The following is a 21523-nucleotide window of genomic DNA, read 5'->3' as shown; positions in this document are numbered from 1 at the left end:
TTTGTCTGTCTTAGTTGAAGTGTACCTGTGATGAAAATTACAGGCCTCTCATCTTTTTAAGTGGGAGAACTTGCACAATTGGTGGCTGACTAAATACTTTTTTGCCCCACTGTATAGATTTTGAATTCAGGTTGTAACATAAAACATGGAACAAAACAAAGGGTATGAATACTTTCTGAAGGCACTAGGTAATAGGGTGCCATTTGGGATGTATCCTGGACGACAGTCATGCCAATAGAGATTATACAGTCATGATCCTGATCAAAGTCTGATCTGTGGGCCTGGACATTGCATTAGTGTTTATTTACTAACTCTATTTTATCAATGTACCAATCGGGCTTCAGGAAGAAGCATAGCACAATTACAGCCATGAAGGTTGTAAATGATATCACTGAAGCCATTGACAAAAAACAGCACTGTCTCACTTTTTATTGATCTCTCGATACAGTTTGATACAGTTGCTCATACTATACTAAGGCAGAGATTGTCGAGTGTAGGTCTTTCAGAGCATGCAGTTGCATGGTTTGCTAACTATTTGTCTGATAGAACTCAGTGCACTCAAATTGATGGGTTTGTCTATTAAATTGTCTGTCTTGAATGGTGTGCCCCAAGGCACTGTACTTGGTCCTCTCATATGCACTATTTATATAAATTATTTAAACAAAAATGTCCAAAATGCACAACCTCATTTTTATGCTGATGATACTGTTATGCCTCGTCTCTAACAAAAGCTTTCCAGAACTTGCAAACTGCTTTTTATACTGTTCAACATACCTTGTCAATTGAGGCTTATCCTCAATACTGACAAAACTAAACTAATGGTGTTTTCTAATGCAAGAAATGGACCTCTGAACCTTTCACCTATTACTACCTGTCAGGGCAAGGAGATTGAAGTTGTAACCTCATAAATATCTTAGAATTTTAATTGATGACGGCCTCTCTTTTAAATTGCATATTCAACAACTTACAAAAAAATTGAAGCTGAAATTGGGATTTTATTTTAGGAAGAAGGCGTTTTTCTTTTGAAGCCAGAAGGAGAATAGTATCAGCTACATTTATGCCTTTACTAGACTATGAGGATATTTTATATATGAATGCTTCCGCTCAATGTTTGAGATCAGTTGACACTCTTTACAATGACACTGAGATTTATTTTAAACTGCAAAACCCTTACGCACCACTGCACTTTGTATACCAGGGTTGGTTGGCCTTCTCTAGTCACTCGTAGGCTCAGTCACTGGTTTACAAAGCCACTTTGAGTTTACTACCTTTTTGTGTGTGAATTTTTATTGTTCAGAAATGTGGTGGGTACTCTCTTCGTTCGCTGGCATTTATCCTGCTAACTGTTCCAAATGTCCGAACTGAATTTGGTAAAAGGGCTTTTATGTACTCTGCGCCATCGTCTTGGTGCTGCCTATCTTGGCCAGGGCGCTCTTGAAAAATATATTTTAATCTCAATGAGCCCTTCCTAGTTAAATAAAGGTTAAAGAAAAAGAAAAAAAAGGTGTGTAACATTGCCAAGGCTAGATTTACAACTGTATGCACACACACACACACACACACACAATGTCCTTGTCATAACAAGCGCAGTAAAAGGAAAGGAAAACACCAGTGGGTAACGAAAGAAGAGGCAAAGTGCTACAAAACAGGAAAGCAACTATTTTAATTCTCTGCTCCAACTGAAGTTCAACAAGTTAACATCTCAACATTCTTCATGGGATTGAGACAGGCTTGGTTGAGGGGAATACTAGTGCAACAAAAAAGGCACAAAACCACATCTTTGGGGCAACATTAACCAGAGGTCGTATGTATTGGTACAGAACATAATAACAAGCCTGATAATAGAAACATCATCCTTGGTCAAACACAATGCATTTCACTGGTTTATTAAAAACTCAGGTTGTTCATTTACCTGCTCTGAAATGAAGAGGTCCGGAAATAAGTTTCCTTTCTGTCCAAGCTTTGGTCATAAAATAATTTGTGCTAGAATATGTAAATTATTATACTTTCTACTATGAGGCCTGGGCAGTGTTCAGAAGGACACACCGTAGCAACTGTTTGCAATGAAAAAAAGGTTATTGTTCAGGCAGTACCTCCCCGTTTCACTAAGTTTCAAAACGCCCTACCTACTGAACATGATCCAGGTAGGAAAAGCCTATAGGGACACTCCTAACAGCAAATCAACAATCACATTTAGTTTAGTCTATTGCAGACTCCCTATAGCCTCTGTCTTAACAGAGCCATTTGTGATCCCCGAGCGGCGTCTATATCGCCGTCTTCCTTTCCCTGAGAGGGGACTTCTTAACATTATATTTTCTCTAAAACATCAAAATCACATGTTTATGCAACTGCTCCAAATGCTGGTTGGTACGCGTCTTTGTAAAGTTAGTCCTAGTACAATAAAGGGACACTAAGAGAAGATTAGTGCAGGTGGTATAATAACATTTAAATTACAGGGAATTCACAAAAATAGGATATTTTCTAATTCTACAAATATTTAACAATGGTTACTTATGAATAGCAATGCCTCAATTTGTATCTATGAATTTTCAATAAATTCTTTACACAATTTCAAGTCCCTATTTATCCAAAATCAACATAATTAATTCTATACAAGAGAGTAATTAATTAGAAACATAGAAATATAATGCAACACAAAACAGTGAGAAAAAACAGCCTCATTCATATGAGCCTCTCTGGGAATAAAGAAACTGATGGCCTGTTATTAAGATGACCCATGATACTTCACTCCGTGCAATTTACATCCACACACACCTGGTGCAATACCGCTGATTATGTTGACAGGTTTCGGTGGTAAATTATTTCAGTCATTGTTGGTGCCAAAAAATAGCAACAGACGGTCAACTTTCAAAATTACTGTTGGGTGGGGTGATACTTCGGGTGGGAGTCTGAACAGGGGATTTGCTGGTGGTAACGTCAAGGAAAGATACATTTTTTTCCTTCCATTTCCAATCGGATGCCATAGAAGCTTTGGGGATGGGGAGCCAACGTGTTGTGACGGGCTTGGGTGGGGGAGGATGGGAAGGAATGGGTAGAGGCAGAAGCAGCTGGGATTGGTTAGATTATACAGACTGGTAGCCGGTGCGACTCTTCCTCCGGCCAATCAGGTAAGAGATAAGCACAAGGACGATTAGGAAGCAGAGGGCCACGCCCACAGCGATGGGCACCAGAAAGCTCAAATCAGAGTCCATGAAGCACTCCACGGCTGCCACAGAGAAGAGACAGAAGAAGGTTTAGCGACATTAGCATGCTAGCAATTAGTTAGCAGAAAACACATTTTAGTGAAGAGAGAAGAAACAGGATTTGGTTAAGCTCTTTACAGACAACATGGATGACAAGGCTCGAAAAGCAGCAAGACATCAGATCAGAACCCAGACATTCATCTACAACATGGGGGCGGTTCTGTCAGAGCATATTCGGTGATGGCAGATCTACAACAACACCGGGGATTCTGTCCGAACATGGGCAGTGACAGCAAGTTAGGAAAATATTTGGCCATCATCTACCATCTATAGTCAACCATGTTATAACCATGTTATAAGGAAGGAATAAGAGTCAGCCAATCAATTCTAAATATATCTACAAGAACTGTTACATGCCAAATGTTATCAATGGAGCCAAGCAATTTCTTTAACACAAACATCTTCTCCAACTCATTGTTTCAGGGGAAAGAGCTTTGCTTCAGGTGAATTGTACATTAAGGTTAACTATGCACAGCACATATCAATTTGTAGTTAAATTAAAATCAACATGTATCCTGATGAGGAAAGATACAACCTCAGCATAGCCAGTGGGGTCATTTAGAAGTGCTCATAGCTAGAGCCTTGGTTTCTCTTTCTCCCAATAAAATATGCGATCAATACAATGAGGATCAGCACAGCCAGAGCAACCCCGACGGCTATAGGAACGATCCAGCTCCCTGTCGTGTCCGCAATCCTCCGCTGGGTGACAGTAAAGAAAGTGGCATGAGGGACATTGCAGGGTGGAAGAAAGGTAAAACATGAAAACCGTGAATGCATGGTCATACTAGGAGGCTTCTCAGTCAAGAATAGCTGGAAAACAAAGAGCAATTTACTAAAATGACCAGGGACCAATAACACTTATTTTCATAATTGTAAAATATAAAAAAATGTTCCACACCATTGTTTTGGGGGACAATTCCCATTCCCATTTATTGCAGCTAAAAGCCTATTGAAAAGGAATTCAAAAATGAACATTTGTTTGGAGTTACACAGAAGAAAATACAATGCATCTTACATTTGGAGGATGGGCCTCTCCTGAAATAGGGATTTCCCTTTTCTTAACATGATGCATTTTGAATTCATAAAATAGGAGACATTTAGACTAGTGGAGAATCCATTAAATGTAAAGATATCAAACCTGAATGAATCTCAAATGGACAAGCTTCATTGAGTAAGGCACAAATTTGTCACAATCATAACATTGTCAAGTGAATGAAAATTGGGAGTAGTATGTTAATGTTAAGATTCCAAATGGTATTTTAGAATTGACTTTATACAGGGTCTGAGAAGCCAATTTTAGAATCATTTGTAGAAAAGCAGTCAATTTTCCAAGACACATCACACCGGACTGTAATGCAAGAATCAAAAATAATATTTGATAAGGAATAAATGAATCATTCACATAATCTGAAGAAAAATTGGTTGAATCAAAAGCAACTAAAGGAAGCTATCAAATGTATTCATGCCTCATGCTGACCACAGTACTACAACATAATACCCATTGTATCCCATCCTAACAGTACAAAAATATACACATCCTGTGGACAATGACCTTTACTACCACTCTCTGTCGATAGGTACAACTTACAAGGGGTTAACTGGGCAGGGTTGGGGTTAATTCCATTTAATTTGAGTCAATTCAGGAAGCAAACAAAAATTCACATCCAAATGTTTCTTACTGAAGAGCAGAGAGTACAATTGGAATTAAAAATCAATTTACTGAAATTGACTTGATTGTAAAAATGGAATTGACCCCAGCTCTGTTTACAAGTTCCCCTTACTAACTGGCAGCTTTCTGGCACAACACTGGAGCAAAGACTATACTATACACAGGTGTAATATTGCAGCATGCATTTTGAACTTACGTCAAACTCACCGAACGATTTAATGCATTTATATGTACAAAATAATCACCATCTGCAAAGAAGACATTTGAATGGCAGCAAATAAGTCAACTACAGCTATCCCTTTTTGAAACCTAATGCCAACATGTCATGACGGGAGAGGGGGTTTGGTTTCATTTCTCCTTTCAGGTTAATCTTTTACATCCGCATGGACTTTTCAGAGTTAAAGTAACACTTCAAGGTAGATTTCACAGCCAGGCAGTCAAAGGGTTAACACATAATTCTGAGACAGACAGACATTAGTGGCAAACATTATGTCAACTAGTGCCGTGTGTGAACATATAGGGACAGATCCCTTGTTTGGTAACGTCAACTTGGAGAAGGCACTACATGCCAATAATATCATTGTTTTTTTAATGTGGCCACACATATTTCAGTCATAAAGTCTTCCCTTTCCAGATTCAAACTACTGTGACTAGTGGATTATCAGTAAGGTGAGAGAGGAGAGCGAAGCAGTAGACCTTTATCCTGGTTAGTTAGTAAGGAGTTCCTGAGACAAATCAACAAAGCTACTCAATGTCGTCTCATTGAGCTGCGAGGCAAATTCTAAAATGTTCAAGTTGTCAAAATGTTGCGCTGCTACAATGAATTGTGAGGATGAATGAAACCACAAAAGAAAGGTTCAACTAAAATGTACACAGACATTAAATAAAAACATATGAAACAAAAAAAGGTGAGGGAGAAGGGGAGGGAGCATGGTTCACAGTGACAAGGGCACAACACCCAATTGTCACAACTCCGCACAAGTACTCTGACCGGAGTTTCTATAAAATGTGCTACTTGATCAAAAGAGAGCCTACACTGAACAAGAATCTGGAAAGTGATGCAAGGAAATGGAGTGTCATAAGAAACAATCACTTTCAGATATGCTGCAATAAATAAGGCCTTCTATACTGTACAGAGGCAGAGAATCCTGCACTGCTCCTTTCAACAAAGGGGGGGGGGGGGGGCCGGACGGGACACAGACAAAGCAAATCAAACAAAAAGGGAGATTACACAAAGAACATGGGTGGTCCAACCTGGTCCTGGAGAGCGTTTGAGTATTCAGAATTACCTGAAAGCTACTCAAGACTAAACCTAAGCGAAGCTAGCCTAATCTCAAGTCTAAAAGCAGCTCTTAAGAGTGGCTGAAGTAAAGAGACTATAGTCTGACTATTCCAGTTTGTGAGTCAGTCATTCATGGAAAGATTACACGGCCAATCCAGGATCAGGTTTTGGGACCCCCCTGACACATAAGGATCAAACTGTGTTCTGGATTCATGATCACAGATGGCTTTTTAGAGGGTTTGATATCCCACATAGGTCTTCCTTCGACCGATCACGTAAGCAATCACTACAATGAGAATCAGGATGGCCAGGGCGGCACCAACAATGACTGGGATTAAGATGCTGGTGTCATCCAGTGAACATTCATGGGCTGCAGACGAGAGAGAGAATCAATGAGCATGACTCGGAACATCTCATCTTCTCATGCTCATTTGGTTGTTAATCAGTTTAAGCAGGGGCAGAAACATGACATAGTATAAAACACATATGAACATTTTAGTCATTTAGCAGACGCTCTTATCCAGAGCAACTTAAACGAGCAATTAGGGTTAAGTGCCTTACTCAAGGGCACAGATTTTTGTTTACTTAGTTGGCTCGGGGATTCGAACCAGGAACCTTTCGGTTACCCACGCAACGCTATTAACCGCTAGGCTACCTGCTGCTCTAAATACTTTGCTGTTTCTCACCAAACTGGACAGTTGACCTATTCTACTGATACCAAGAGTGGTTATTATGGCCTATGCCTCAGTTTCAAGCATATTTGCTGCATTTGGCTCTAGTAACCCTAGTAAACTGTAGCATATGGCTAACACAACACAAAGGTATTGATAACAATTCACCATCTCAGAGTCACCTACCTGTAGCAAATTCCCCCTTTTCAACCCCAAAGGGCTGGACGCGAAGCTTGAACGTGTAGAGAGTGAGCGTTTCGGTGACAGTTAATGTCTGCTCCTTGTTGCACATGTAGGAGCTGCCTATCGCCGCCACCCAAATGGACATGTTGGTATTGGCTGCAACAACAGCCACCCCTGGACGTAACACACATAGTGAGCAAAGAGAGTAGGGGTTTTAATATGCATTGTATATACTGTGTATGTATGTAATATATAGTGTTTATTTCTTATAAAGCTGCACTGTGTCCAAGACAACTTTCCCCTGGGGGACAATAAAGTTGATCCTATACTATCGTCCAAATAGGGACTTGGTTTACTACGCTAGTGCTTTCTGAAAGGGTTTGTAGTGCTAGGTTGCCTACCAGTGGCTGGTTTCACTGTGACGTTCAAAGCGTGCAGGTGGAACTTCTTGCTGTCCTGTAACGAGCAAGGAAACCCCTTGAACAGGAGACAAACAGACCTTACGCTGCATCCTACCGCCTTAGTCCAGCTGTCTACAAGTTAAATGCAGACAACCAGATAATAACGGCCTCGGTTTCAGATATTTGGCCTCGTCAACTTACGTTGCTGAAAGTGAACATTATGTCAATTGTGTCCGATGTCAGTATGAGGATGCTGCTGTTGACCCCACAAGCCCCGCCCACTTCAGTCGCACTGGGCACCAGGTTGATGGTCTCCACTTTCTAATAAAGGGGAAAGGGAGTGTGGGATACCTAGTCAGTTGTACAACAACGCATTCAACTGAAAACACAGGTTGATAAACAACAAGAACATTAACATACTAGTAACAACAACCTATCTTCATAGACAAGTCAAGTTCTCTGCGACAAACATGTCTGAACCCTTTCTACTGAACAGGCAATTGCATGATAACATCAAAAGAGCCCATTTTAAAATGGCTATACTATGTTTATACATACGTCTCCTTGCTTGAAGCCGATCCGCAGGCCGAAGGTGGCCATTAAGCAGGCTGTACTGTTGAAGTCGGGTGCGATGCTGTAATTTCCAGTAGTGGGTGTGGGCAGTGTAGGGGTAGAAGTGGGGGCAGCTGTGGTGGTAACGGTCGTGGTGGGCGCCACAGTGGTGGAGTTTAGGTCAGCAGTGCATACAGTGTCTGTGTAAGAAGGACAGAGAAAGACTTTTCAGAGAACCAACAGGGTTGGGATCAATTCAGTAAGTAAACTGGTATTCAGTTCACTTCTTGAATTGATTGTATTGAAATGGAATAGACTTCAAACCTGGAGAACAGACACAGTAATAGTGTTTGACATAATGCACAATAAATCAGATCATTTTGTCACAGTTGATCCTACAATGGCCTGATGCTTGTTCTCGTACAACCTACCGGTGTCACTTCTGCTGCCGTTTGTGACAAACGCCTGTAAAGTAACATCATACAGTGTCTGAGTGACAGACTCTACTCTCTGGACATTTTCGCTCTTGCAGGAGTAGTAGGTATCCACACCCACGTTGGTGATCCTTGGCTTTGCTGTCACAGACTTGGTTTCTAAACCCAAGAGCGATTCAGTCAAATATCAGTATGCGTCATATCAACTACAGTACCGAATTGGTATATCATGAATGAACAGTATCATGACAAGGCTGTGTAGTCACTAGTTACCGTTTGACGTGGAGTTGGTGAAGATGCTGGAGTCATTGAGGTTGTAGGTGAAGACAATGGAATCTACTTGGTACGTTTTGTTGTCCTTAGTGAAGTCAACCGCCCAGCTGTGCCCGTCTCCAAAACCGAGTTTCAATGTTGATGTTGTGTTATTGCAGATGCTCCCTTCTGTTGTCACATTTCCAGGCAGTACAAAAAGAACCGTTTCACTCTGAAAGGGGCCGAAAAGATTGGACAGTCATTAAGAAAGTGACAAGAGGGGAATCCCATTCCTGTCAAGTACTTTCTCAGGAACAGGGCTATTTCAGATGGTTAGGTCATGAGAAAATAGTATTGTTGACATAACTTAACAGTGTGTCCGTTCTTATGATGGATTAGGAGGGAAAAAAGGAACAAAATAAAATATTTTACATCCTGGGAAATATCTAGGTCTATAAATCAGACTGAGATGGGAGTTATTAAAGAGAAGAAAAAAAAGTTGTTTTATATATAAAGGGCTATAAAACTTTGATGAACCCTGGTGAAATAGACAAGCCATGACAATTACAGGATACAATTGTGGCCCAAAATAATGGCACCCTTGCACTTTTTTCAAGTAACTCACAATGTCCCACCAAAATAAGTTGAAATTGACTAGAGTATTTGGACTCCACAATTCTTTATTTCACTGTTCGTACAGAACCTTTTTTATTCAGAACATAATATATCCATTTAAAATAAACAGAAATGGCATTGACAAAATTATCCACACCCTAGACTTAATATTTGGTCAAAATAACCGCAATCAAGCACATCCTATAGCCATCGATGAGCTTCCTGAACCTCTGCACTGGAAGTTTGGCCCACTCCTCATGTAAACAGTTCCAGTTCTCCCAGATTTGAAGGGTGCCTTCTCTTCTATCAACTGCTGTTTTCAGATCTCTCCACAGGTTTTCAATGTGATTTAGATCTGGGCTCATTACTGGCCACTTCAGAACAGTCCAGTGTTTTGTCTTGAACCATTCCTGGGTGCTTGGGGTCATTGTCCTGCTGGAAGAACCATGATATTCGATGGAGACCCATCTTTCTGACACCGGGTCCGACATTGCGCTCTAAAAGGCCTTGGTATTGTCCTGATTTCATGATGCCATGCATACGTTCAAGACACCCAGTGCCAGAGGCAGCAAAGCAACCACAAATCATCACTAAACCTCCATGTTTGACTGTAGGGAAGGTGTTCTTTTCTTTAAAGGCTTAATTTTGTTTTCTGTAAAAAGAGATGGTGTGTTTTACCAAAAAGCTCTAAGTTGGTCTCATCTCATTCTCCCAGACAGATTTTGGCATGTTCAGGTGTGTTTTGGCAAATTGCAGTCAGGCAGCTTGCGTAAGTATTCACCCCCCATGGCATTTTTCCTAATTTGTTGTTTTCCAACCTGGGATTAAAATAGATTTTTGGGAGTTGGATCATTGGATTTACACAACATACCTACCACTTTGAAGATGCAAATAATTTTTTCTTGTCTCTGTAAGCTTGGCACATCCAGCCACTGTAATTTTTGACCATTCTTCAAGACAAAACTGCTCCAGCTCCTTCATGTTGGATGGGTTCTGCTGGTGTACAGCAATCTTTAAGTCATTCCACAGATTCTAAATTGGATTGAGGTCTGGGCTTTGACTAGGCCATTCCAAGACATTTAAATGTTTCCCCTTAAACCACTCGAGTGTTGCTTTAGCAGTATCCTCAGGGTCATTCTCCTGCTGGAAGGAGAACCTCCGTCCCGGTCTCAAATCTCTGGAAGACAAAACCGGTTTCCCTCAAGAATTTCCCTGTATTTAGCGCTATCCATTATTCCTTCAATTCCGACCAGTTTCCCAGTCCCTGCCGATGAAATACATCCCCACAGCATGATGATGCCACCACCATGCTTCACTGGATGGTGTTATCGGGGTAATGAGAGGTGTTGAGTTTGCACCAGACAAAGCATTTTCCTCATTGGCCAAAAAGCTCAATTTTAGTCTCATCTGACCTGAGCACTTTCTTCCATATGGTTAGGGAGTCTCCCTCATGCCATTCGGTGAACACCAAACATGTTTGCTTATTTTTTTTAAAGCAATGGCTTTTTTCTGGCCACTTCTGTAAAGCCCAGCTCTGTGGAGTGTACGGCTTAAAGTGGTCCTATGGACAGATACTCCAATAACCCTGAAGGAGCTGCAAAGCTCCACAGCGGACATCTTTTGTCTCTTTGTTGTCTCTCTGATTAAAGCCCTCCTTGCCTGGTCCGTGAGATTTGGCGGGCGGCCCGCTCGTCAGGTTTGTTGTGGTACTATATTCTTTCCATTTTTACAATTTTTAATAATGGATTTAATGGTGCTCTGTGGGATGATCAAAATTAATCATATTTTTTTTTAAACTCAACCCTGATCTGTACTTCTCCACAACTTTGTCCCTGACCTGTTTGGAGAGCTCCTTGGTCTTCATATTGCCGCTTGCTTGGTGGTGCCCCTTGCTTAGTGGTGTTGCAGACTCTGGGGCTGTCAGAATATGTGTACAGTTGAAGTCGGAAGTTTACATACACCTTAGCCAAATACATTTAAACTCAGTTTCATAATTCCTGACATTTAATCCCAGTAAATATTCCCTGTCTTAGGTCAGTTAGGATCACTACTTTATTTTAAGAATGTGAAATAATAGTATAGATAATTTATTTCAGCTTTTATTTCTTTCATCACAATCCCAGTGGGTCAGAAGTTTACATACACTCAATTAGTATTTGGTAGCATTGCCTTTAAATTGTTTAACTTGGGTCAAACGTGTCAGGTAGCCTTCCACAAGCTTCCCACAATAAGTTGGGTGAATTTTGGCCTATTCTTCCGGACAGAGCTGGTGTAATTGCGTCAGGTTTGTAGGCCTCCTTGCTCGCACACGCTTTTCCAGTTCTGCCCACAAACTCTCTATAGAATTGTTGTCAGGTCTTTGTGATGGCAACTCCAATACCTTGACTTTGTTGTCCTTAAGCCATTTTGCCACACCTTTGGAAGTATGCTTGGGGTCATTGTCCATTTGGAAGAACCCTTTGCGACCAAGCTTTAACTTCCTGACTGATGTCTTGAGATGTTGCTTCAATATATCCACATCATTTCCCTGCCTCATGATGCCATCTATTTTGTGAAGTGCACCAGTCCCTCCTGCAGCAAAGCACCCCCACAACATGCTGCCACCCCCGTGCTTCAGTGTTGGGATGGTGTTCTTCGGCTTGCAAGCCTTCCCCTTTTTCCTCCAAACATAATGATGGTCATTATGGCCAAACAGTTCTATTTTTGTTTAATCAGACCAGAGGACATTTCCCCAAAAAGTACGATCTTTGTCCCCATGTGCAGCTGCAAACCGTAGTCTGGCTTTTTTATGGTGGTTTTGGAGCAGTGGCTTCTTCCTTGATTAGTGGCCTTTCAGGTTATGTCGATATAGGATTAGTTTTTACCAGCATCTTCACAAGGTCCTTTGCTGTTGTTCTGGGATTGATTTACACTGGAAATTGCTCCCAAGGATGAACCAGACTTGTGGAGGGCTACAATTATTTTCTGAGGTCTTGGCTGATTTCTTTTGATTTTCCCATGATGTCAAGCAAAGAGGTACTGAGTTTGAAGGTAGGCCTTGAAATACATCCAATTGACTCAAATGATATCAATTAGCCTATCAGAAGTTTCTAAAGCCATGACATCATTTTCTGGAATTTTCCAAGCTGTTTAAAAAGGCACAGTCAACTTAGTGTATGTACTCTTCTGACCCACTGGAATTGTGATACAGTGAATTATAAGTGAAATAATCTGTCTGTAAACAATTGTTGTAAAAATGACTTGTGTCATGCAAAGTAGATGTCCTAACCTACTTGCCAAAGCTATACTTTGTTAACAAGAAATTTGTGGAGTGGTTGAAAAACGAGTTTTAATGACTCCAACCTAAGTGTATGTAAACTTCCGACTTCAACTGTATATATACCGAGATCATGTGACACTTAAATAAAGCCCACCTGTGTGCAATCTAATTATGTGACTTCTGATGGTAATTGGTTGCACCAGATCTTATTTAGGGGCTTCATAACAAAGGGGGGTGAATATGCATGCAGCAATTTTCTGTAATTTTTTTCATTTCACTTCACGAATTGGGACCATTTTGTTTATGTCCATTACATGAGATCCAAATAAAAATCCATTTAAATTACAGGTTGTAATGCAACAAAATAGGAAAAATGCCAAGGGGGATGAATACTTTATTTGGCACTGTATGTCTTTCTCTCAGCAGTGGGGTTCTCTTGGGTCTACTACCATATAAATCCCTTAAGGGCCCCCTTAGTGGCCAAGTCCAGGGAGGTTGGCTACAGTGGCATCGGCCTCAAATTTCTTGTTAACATTACATACAGTGGAAATATGAACATCAAGGTCTCTGGAGATTGTCCATGCTTGGCTACAATCTTGTATCTGACCTCAAATAATTTTCTGGTTCTCTTTCTTTCCCCTATGCTCATTGCGATACACAGTGACATTCTCCTATTTCATGAGTCCTTTTCTCTATTCAAACTGGTTGGATTAGTAATTTTTTTATATAGTAGACACCTGCAAAACACCACAGGCGAGTTCAATTCCAAAGTAAAGGAGAATCACCTGCTTGAAATTAATTATTTGTAACTACTTCTAGAAGGTGCCAATAATATTGTCCGGGCCATTTTATGATTTCTTTGTGGAATAAGCTAACATTTAGTAAATGATTCAGATTTCTTTTTTTTTCAACTGCAAACCAAATATATTAATATGTGGATACCAAAATATGTATTACTTTCAAGACTTTTCAGGAGGAAATGGTTCATTACTTGAAAAAAGTGCAAGGGTGTCAATATTTTGGCTCACAACTATTTAGTTAACAGGGGAAAAAAACGAAACAGAAAATGGATGAACAGAAGACATTTCTCAGCAGCTGGGCTACACCCCTATACCCAGAGTCAATATTCATGTAGTCCGTTTATTTGTGTGGCTGTTCTTAGCTAGCTTAATGTTCTGTTTGGTAGCCAACTAGCACTCACGTGGCTGCAAGTAATGCTTAAGTTGTAAAAAGTGTATTGATATAAGTAGGACAGATGATGACTGAGAAAGAAAAAAAAAACAGATCGGAGTTGTCTTTCGATGGTTATGCATATTCATGGCATGAGGCTAGTAGCATAGCATCCCTCTCCCTTGAAACCTGGAATGTTTTAGGAGTTCTCTAAAGGCTTAGATATACTAGCCTGCAAATTAAAACCATTTAAATAGGAGTAAATATACAGATTACGCACCTTATTTACACCAACTTCATAGGTGACGGAGAAGTTGACCATCAAATTGGCGTAGAGGCATAATTTATTCTCCGTGTTGTTGACTGACACCTCAGTCGCATGTGACAGGTGGAGTTCTGCAATATAAATAAAGTCTTGCATTTCATAATGAGAAGACAAAAAAACACGAGGCAGATGTGTAAATAAACCTCTTTTCAATAAATTCAAGGTAAACACACATCTTACCAGCGTAGGTAGGCTAGTCGAACATGCGTTTTGGATATTTTCTACTTCCCTTATATAAGTAGCCTAATGGCCTCAAATCACTGTAAAAGTCAGAGTGGGGAACACACCATGGGCAAACGATTTCCTAACCTTCATTTTAAAACTGTTGAATAAACCGTTCAGCAGCAGATTACTCTCACATGGGACTAAATGGTAGGTCACGGTTAGGCTTGACCTGGAGTGACAGGGACCACGTCACCCCGAGTGACCTGATAATATTGGCCCTAGCATGCAACAGAGGACTCTGGGGCCATTTCTCAGGCCAAATGAACACATTGATGTAAATATAAACTTTATGCATATGGGGGGCGATCAGAGATTTACTACTGAAAACAAAACTAGGATTCTGACTGTATTGAATATTAAAAGTGAATCGTGGCAGACAAGTGATTGCTGTGGCAGCTGCTGTCTATCTAACTGGGAGGGTCTAAGACACTCACCACACATCAGCTATCAAAACAAATTGTATTTGTCACATGCACCGAATACCTTAGTGAAATGATTACTTACAAGCCGTTAACCAACAATGCAGTTAAGAAAAATAAGTTTAGAAAGTATTTACTAAAATAAAATACATGTAAAAAAATACATATAAAAATAAATAATTAAAGCGCAACAATAAAGTAACGAGGCTATATACAGGGGGTACCAGTACAAAGTCAATGTGCGGGGGCACAAGTTAGTTGAGGTATTATGTACATGTAGGTACAGTGACTATACATAGATAATAAACAGATAGTAGCAGCAGCGTAAAAATGGAGGTGAGGGTCAATGAAAATAGTCCGGGTAGCCATTTGAATAGCTGTTCATGTCTTGGGGGTAGAAGCTGTTAAGAAGCCTTTGGGACCTAGACATTGTGCGCCAGTAACACTTGCCGTGCGGTAGCAGAGAGAACAGTCTATGACTAGGGTGGTTGGAGTCTGACAATTTTTAGGGCCTTCATCTGACAACGCCTGGTACAGAGGTCTTGGATGGTAGGAATCTTGGCCACAGTAATGTACTGAGGCGTACGCACTACCCTCTATAGTGCCTTGCGGTCGGAGGCCGAGCAGTTGCCATACCAGGCAGTGATGCAACCAGTCAGGATGCTCTCGATGGTGCAGCTGTAGAACTTTGAAGATGTGAGGACCCATGCCAAATCTTTTCAGTCTCCTGAAGGGGAATAGGTGTTGTCGTGCCCTCTTCACAACTGTCTTGGTGTGTTTGGACCATGATAGTTAGTTGGTGGTGTGGACACCAATGAACTTGAAGATCTCAACCTGCTCCAAAACAACCCCTTTGATGAGAATGTGGGCATCCTGTAGTCCACGATCATATATCCTTTGTCTTGATCACATTGAGGGAGAGGTTGTTATCCTAGGCACCACACTGCAGGTCTCTGACCTCATCCCGAAAGGCTGTGTCATCATTGTTAGTGATCAGGCCTACCACTGGTTGTGTCATCAGCAAACTTAATGATGGTGTTGGAGTCGTGCAGTCATGAGTGAACAGGGAGTACAGGAGGGGACTGAGCCCGCACCCCTGAGGGGCCCTTGTGTTGAGGATCAGTGTGGCAGGTGTTGTTACCTACCCTTACCACATGGGGGCAGCCCGTCAGGAAATCCAGGCTCCAGTTGCAGAGGGAGGTGTTTTGTCCCAGGGTCCTTAGCTTAGTGATGAGCTTTGAGGGCACTATGACGTTGAATGCTGAGATGTAATCAATTAATAGAATTCTCACATAGGTGTTCCTTTGTTTCGGGTGGGAAAGGACAGTGTGGAGTGCAATAGAGATCGCATCATCTGTGGATCTGTTGGGGCGGTATGCAAATTGGAGTGGGTCTAGGGTTTCTGGGATGATGGTGCTGATGTGAGCCATGACCAGTCTTTCAAAGCAATTCATGGCTACAGACGTGAGTGCTACGGGTCGGTAGTCATTTAGGCTGGTTACCTTGGTGTTCTTGGACACAGAGACTATGGTGGTCTGCAGGGGCGGACTGAAACAACAATTCAGGCCAGGAATTTGACTCCATCCCAAGACACCCTGTTCATGCAAACCACCAGACGGCTAATTTCGTAGGCTAACCCTATTTGTTAAAGTAACGGGTACCAAACTAGTTATACATTTGGCCACTATGTTCATTGGGGAAGAAAGTTATCCACATTACAAAATACAAACATTTGGGACTGACCAACAAGTAGCCTATCTGAACACTGAGTTTAAGGTAAGCTATGGTTATGGGTCCACCATCAATCTCACTAGGAATACACCAACCATAGCACATACAAATGTACAAGGCTAAACACACAAAACAATTAGCCTACACTTTTTTTTAAAGAGAATGAGATATACAGAGTTAGCTCAAATGATTCTCTATATTCATTAATCAAGCATATCAAAAAACTTCATACACACATTCACTGAACATAAGCTACAACAATGTAAGTAAGTATAATACAAAAATCACTCTTCAAAAAAATGTAGATTACAATGTTCACTCACTGGTGCCCATAAAGCAAACAGCACAAAAATAAACACATCTAAACACTGAGTCAATGAAATTGAACATTGGCTACATAACTGCAAGTATAATACGAAAGTCCAAAAAAACATGCCTCTGTACAAAAGCTTTAACTCACAGCAAATTGTCTTTCACCCATGTCAGCCTGTTAAGAACGAGTAATAGCATAGCTACTTCAGAGTAATTACCACTAGTAAACCAGCAGGTGGCACAGTAACTCACTGGCATCTTGTCAATGTCGGCATCTTTGTCAAGTCCCATAAGAATCTCCCTCAGTTGCCATCAAAAGGAACGTGTCAAGGTTCTCTTGAGTGAGGGAGGTTCTTAGGCAGTTCTTCATGAATTTCAGGGTGGAAAAGGTCCTCTCAAAAGCCACCTGAGTGATGGATAGGGTGAGGAGGAACTTGTAGCCCAAACCAATGATGTGAAACACGTCCTTAAGCAGATTGTACTGATACAGGAGAAGATTGCAGCATATCGGGCAGTTTTTACATGTGGAACAACTTCTGCTCACCAACTCCACACTTTCATCAGGATCCTCAAAGCCTTCCCATGATTCATCACTGGCAGCGGCAGCCCTGGTGTTGTACTCCTCCAATGCTGACTGTTTCAGTCTTCCCCACTGTTGTGCAAGGCAGATCAGTTCAGCCTGCAATGCCTCAACAGTGGCATGTTCATCAAATTCCAGTAAGCATTCGCTGAGCTCCTTCATGGCTGTCTTTGGAAGGCCCTTTTCTCTGATCTCAGAAAAATGCTTTGGCTTCATGCAGGAGACATCTGCACACAGCACTGTGTTTTCTGCATAATGGCGGTGAACACTTTCAACAAGTGTCCAGTACCACATTGTGGATCTTGATTTTGTAATCCATGTCAGCATGAGAAATGGACTCATCTTCTGCCAACGCACCTGGTTCTCTTCATTTTTTTTGTTCTCTTCTCTGGGAGAGCAGTCTGAGCTTCAGCATCACAGTCCTGCTGCTCCTCCAGAATGCCATTGGCCCACCCAACAAAGTTGTCCGCTGCCCTCTTCACACCCACAAAGTCTCCGGCACACTTTCTCAGGTTATTCTCCGTTCCCGTCACCATGTGCTGTGCCGTTACGATATCCATGCCACTTGTTTGCAAGTATTTAGAGAGAGGGGACGTCTGCTCAAGAATCCTGAGAAAAACCTCAGCTGTAAGTATGGTTTCATACTTTAGGAGAGCATCCTTGGGCCTTGCATCGGATGGCAGGTTTTATGGTCGCATCATTTTCAATTATTTCCATCGTGATGACCACATCCGTGTGAAGTGCATGGTCAGGCTTTGCAAAGCCTCCAAATACTTTCCTCAAGGCCTCAACTTTGGCCCACCAGTGTGTTTCACCAATTCCATCAAGCCGTCTGCGTCTCCTGTCCTCACTGGTTTCCTCCCATAGCTTCATGCGCTTGTAGGAATCTTGAACGAACACAGCAATGTCATTCAATAGTGAGAAAAGGGATTCACTTGCCACAACCCCAGTGGTGTCAGTTAGCACAAGGTTGAGGACACCATATGTGTACTTGGTTAGGAGACTCTCCTGTTAGCAATGCAGAGAAGACCCTGTATTGTCCTGCATATTAGCTACTCCGCCTGTTGCATTACCAACACACACTGACTCTGAACTGACGTAGTCGCTCTAGTGCTGCTGCTGCTTCCTTCTCCACCTTTGCAAAGAAAATACTATTATCAGACTAACTATCATTAGTGTATCAGTAGGCTCTTAATTTTTCCCAGAGCTGTATATTAATATAGTAACTTGTAATGCTGGTACTAATGATCTTTGTCATTGCCTGTGCTGTGTCACACAGGCTGCTGTGTCACACAGGCTACTGTGTTACATTCATGGATGCATTATGGTTACATTACTGTAGCCTGTTTCGCTGTACAGTGTATGTGCACTTTACCTCACTTATGTGGCATGAATCATGATCGAATGCTGGCATGTCCATAGTCTAGGTTTATTATTTTTTACTAGTTGAAACATATTGCCTTCAATGTCATTATGATCACTGTTGCACTCATTGCCATGATATAATTCCTCCACGAAGACGTGCAAACTGTTTAGCCTACTGGCCGTTGAGTCACTATTATTAACTAGGCTACTTAGCTAACCATGCTGGGTGTCGTGTACTGGTAAACATGTTGCTTATTTTGCAGCGTCTGTGGCAAGGGCCTTTCTCTTTTTTTATTCTCACTCTTTGCTCCACCTTTCCTTTTCTGGCCATCCATTTCGCCATGTGACTTGTCGAAAATGTTGTCGGTAGAGAAGCAGGTTGACGGTTGCTATGTGCGTCGCGGAGAGACCTGATGTCATTTTTGGCACGGGGACACTGCAGCGAGAGGGAGAGTCACGCCTGATGCGTGAATTCTCCGTCAACTCATTCCTGCTTGCTATATTGTCACTTGTCAAGTTTACTATTCATGGCAGGCCAAAACAACCCTCAGGCCACCGGGAACGGTCCCGGTGAACCAGCTGTTATTGACAAATAGACATAGACCGACAACCTCGTCTTACCGGAGGCAGCTGTTCCATCTTGCAGATACATGGAAAATCCAGCAAGCTGTAAGTTATCCATGTCGTCGTTCAGCTACGACTCTGTGAAACATAATATTTGACCGATTTTAATGTCTCGTTGGTAGGATAGTCTTAATAGGAGCTCAGCTCCAGTTTGTTATCCAACGATTTCACGTTGGCTAATAGGACTGATGGTAGAGGCGGATTACCCACTCGCCGTCAAAATCTTACAAGGGACCCTGACCTACGTTCCCGATATCTTGGCTCTTCTTCATGCAACTGATGGGGATTTGGGCCTTGTCCAGTGTCTGAAGTAAATCTTTCTCAGCTGACTCTTTAAGAAAAAGTATTCATCCAGTACGAGGTGAGTAATCGCTGTCCTGATATACAGAAGCTATTTTCGGTCATAAGAAACAGTGGCAGAAACATTATGTACAATATAAGTTACAAATAACGCACACAAAAAACACAATAGCACAATTGGTTAGGAACCTGTAAAACAGCAGCCATCTACTCCGGCGTAAATTGGGGGACATGAGGAGTGATATGCCCATTAGGAATGAGGGGGATGATTAGGTGGTCATGATGGAATGTGGCCAAGTTGGGGCTTTACCCATGAGGGGGGTGAACACCCCTACTCTTACAATAAGTTTTATGGGATTTTGATTGACCAGTCAGGACACCCATTTTAACATCCCATATGAAAGACATCACCCTAAGCAGGGCAATGTCCCCAAATTTAATCAAGGTTTGAAATTATTATATTTTTGTCAAATATGATCTGTTTAGCTTTCTTCCAGTCAATTTGTAGTCTAAACATATTTATTGTTATGTCCCCCCCCCCCGAACGGCTGGATCTAGTTGATCCCTGGTTTAATATTTCACAGCAGTCAGCAGCCGTTTCACAATTGAACAACACTGTTGAGAAAGGACAATCAAGAGATGCTTGGTCATGAGTTGCTACAGATTGTACGCGAGCTCATGTTAAAAACCAACGACTGTTGGTGTCCATTACTTGGCGTTACAGGAAAGCAGGTTAGTTTGTATGGGGCTCTCTTGTAATGGACACCAATCTTTGGTATATCACTTTATCTGGGGTAAAATCTGTAGCTAGGTCATGAGACAACTTCCTGATCAACAAGCTTGCAAGGTAACGTTAGCTAGCTAAATAAGATACAACCTTCGAGGTGTGAGTCCTTAATTTCCTTTAAACCAAGATTTTGGATTGAACTGGATTTACAACAGTAACTGGTTGCTGTTGCTAACTACGAAAATGTCATGCAACTAAGTGACTAACGACGTTAGCAGATTAGTAACTAGCTAGATAGGTGTTCTGAGCCAAGCCATCTTATCACATGTTCCAAATAAATTGGGTGAATGGAACTGGTGGATTGTTGACAGGTTAAGGTTTGATAGACACAATAATGACGATATAAAGTCAAATACAATGTCTAAACATGACATTGGGTTATAGCCAAAGACAGAGGAAAAACTAGTTATTTTCCCTGTCCATCCGGGAAGAAGTCCTATCTGCAACTACTAAATAACACAACAGGCGCATTACCTAGCTAAATAAGCATGACAGGTCAACAGATCCATAAAATTCAAGTCTGAGATTATGGACAGCAATTTATTTTTTTGAAACAACGTTAAACTAAATTATAGTTAACGTTTGTTTGCCAACTACTGGCGTAGAAATTAAATAGCTATCAAGCTAACAATCTGGTAGAGGATAGGCCTGAAGTGACGGAGCACCGAAAGTTTCCTCTTTTGTGACACACAATATTAGCCAACGGTGACACAAAGCAATATTAATTTCAATTGTCTAAACATACCATTTCCAAGAGCCAAGAAGAAAACCACAAACGCGCACCAAAACATGATCACTTGGTAGCCAAAACACTTCACCCGGAAACAACAGCGTTCGACTTCGGCTACCTTCCAAATGTGCAAGCTCCCGCGCGCGCATCTACTGCAAAAGCACCAGGAAATTAAAGTCATATGACCTGCGGGCAGAGCTTCCTATATACTAAGCACGTATCGGAACTCCACAATAAATGTGCTTTGAATAAACGTAGTTGCTACTTCTCCCCCTGAATAAGTGACAAAATATGTATTTGTAGAATCAAGTTCCTGTTTATTGTGAGACACACATCACCCAAACAACCAATCAAAAGATACTATTTCCTCCCTC

The 21523-nt window shown here is 41.4% G+C and overlaps 1 protein-coding gene across 3 annotated transcripts; it reads right to left on the bottom strand.

Annotated features, from left to right (window-relative positions):
- Window positions 1–1639: 1639 nt before the first annotated feature.
- On the bottom strand, window positions 1640–21450 carry LOC123993538 (lysosome-associated membrane glycoprotein 2-like). Of its 3 annotated transcripts, none has more exons than XM_046295796.1 (9): window positions 21165–21450; window positions 14032–14147; window positions 8729–8939; window positions 8453–8614; window positions 8028–8221; window positions 7671–7790; window positions 7470–7524; window positions 7072–7242; window positions 1640–3226 (listed from the first exon to the last, which is right to left on the bottom strand). In XM_046295796.1, exons 1-9 carry the CDS (start codon window positions 21328–21330, stop codon window positions 3084–3086), a joined length of 1338 nt encoding a protein of 445 aa, XP_046151752.1. In that variant the 5' UTR covers window positions 21331–21450; the 3' UTR covers window positions 1640–3083. The 3 variants fall into 3 exon arrangements, with proteins under 3 accessions (XP_046151752.1, XP_046151754.1, XP_046151753.1); XM_046295798.1 differs by lacking the exon at window positions 1640–3226 and adding an exon at window positions 3242–3962; XM_046295797.1 differs by lacking the exon at window positions 1640–3226 and adding an exon at window positions 4164–6584.
- Between the last annotated feature and the right edge of the window lie 73 nt (window positions 21451–21523).

Source organism: Oncorhynchus gorbuscha, linkage group LG13 (assembly GCF_021184085.1).
Source record: "Oncorhynchus gorbuscha isolate QuinsamMale2020 ecotype Even-year linkage group LG13, OgorEven_v1.0, whole genome shotgun sequence".
Lineage (NCBI taxonomy): Eukaryota > Metazoa > Chordata > Actinopteri > Salmoniformes > Salmonidae > Oncorhynchus > Oncorhynchus gorbuscha.
Note: the sequence above shows the minus strand (reverse complement) of the source record. Positions and strands in the feature narration are given on the sequence as shown.

Bases quoted from the DNA above. Each gene is read 5' to 3' on its own strand.
- LOC123993538 (XM_046295796.1), bottom strand. From the start codon at position 21,330: ATGACTTTAATTTCCTGGTGCTTTTGCAGTAGATGCGCGCGCGGGAGC. The intron at 8,615-8,728 runs GTAACTAGTGAC...TCTTGGGTTTAG, and splicing joins CACCAACTCCACGTCAAACG to AAACCAAGTCTGTGACAGCA. The intron at 3,227-7,071 runs GTAGGTGACTCT...TCTCTGTGGCAG, and splicing joins AAAGGGGGAATTTGCTACAG to CCGTGGAGTGCTTCATGGAC.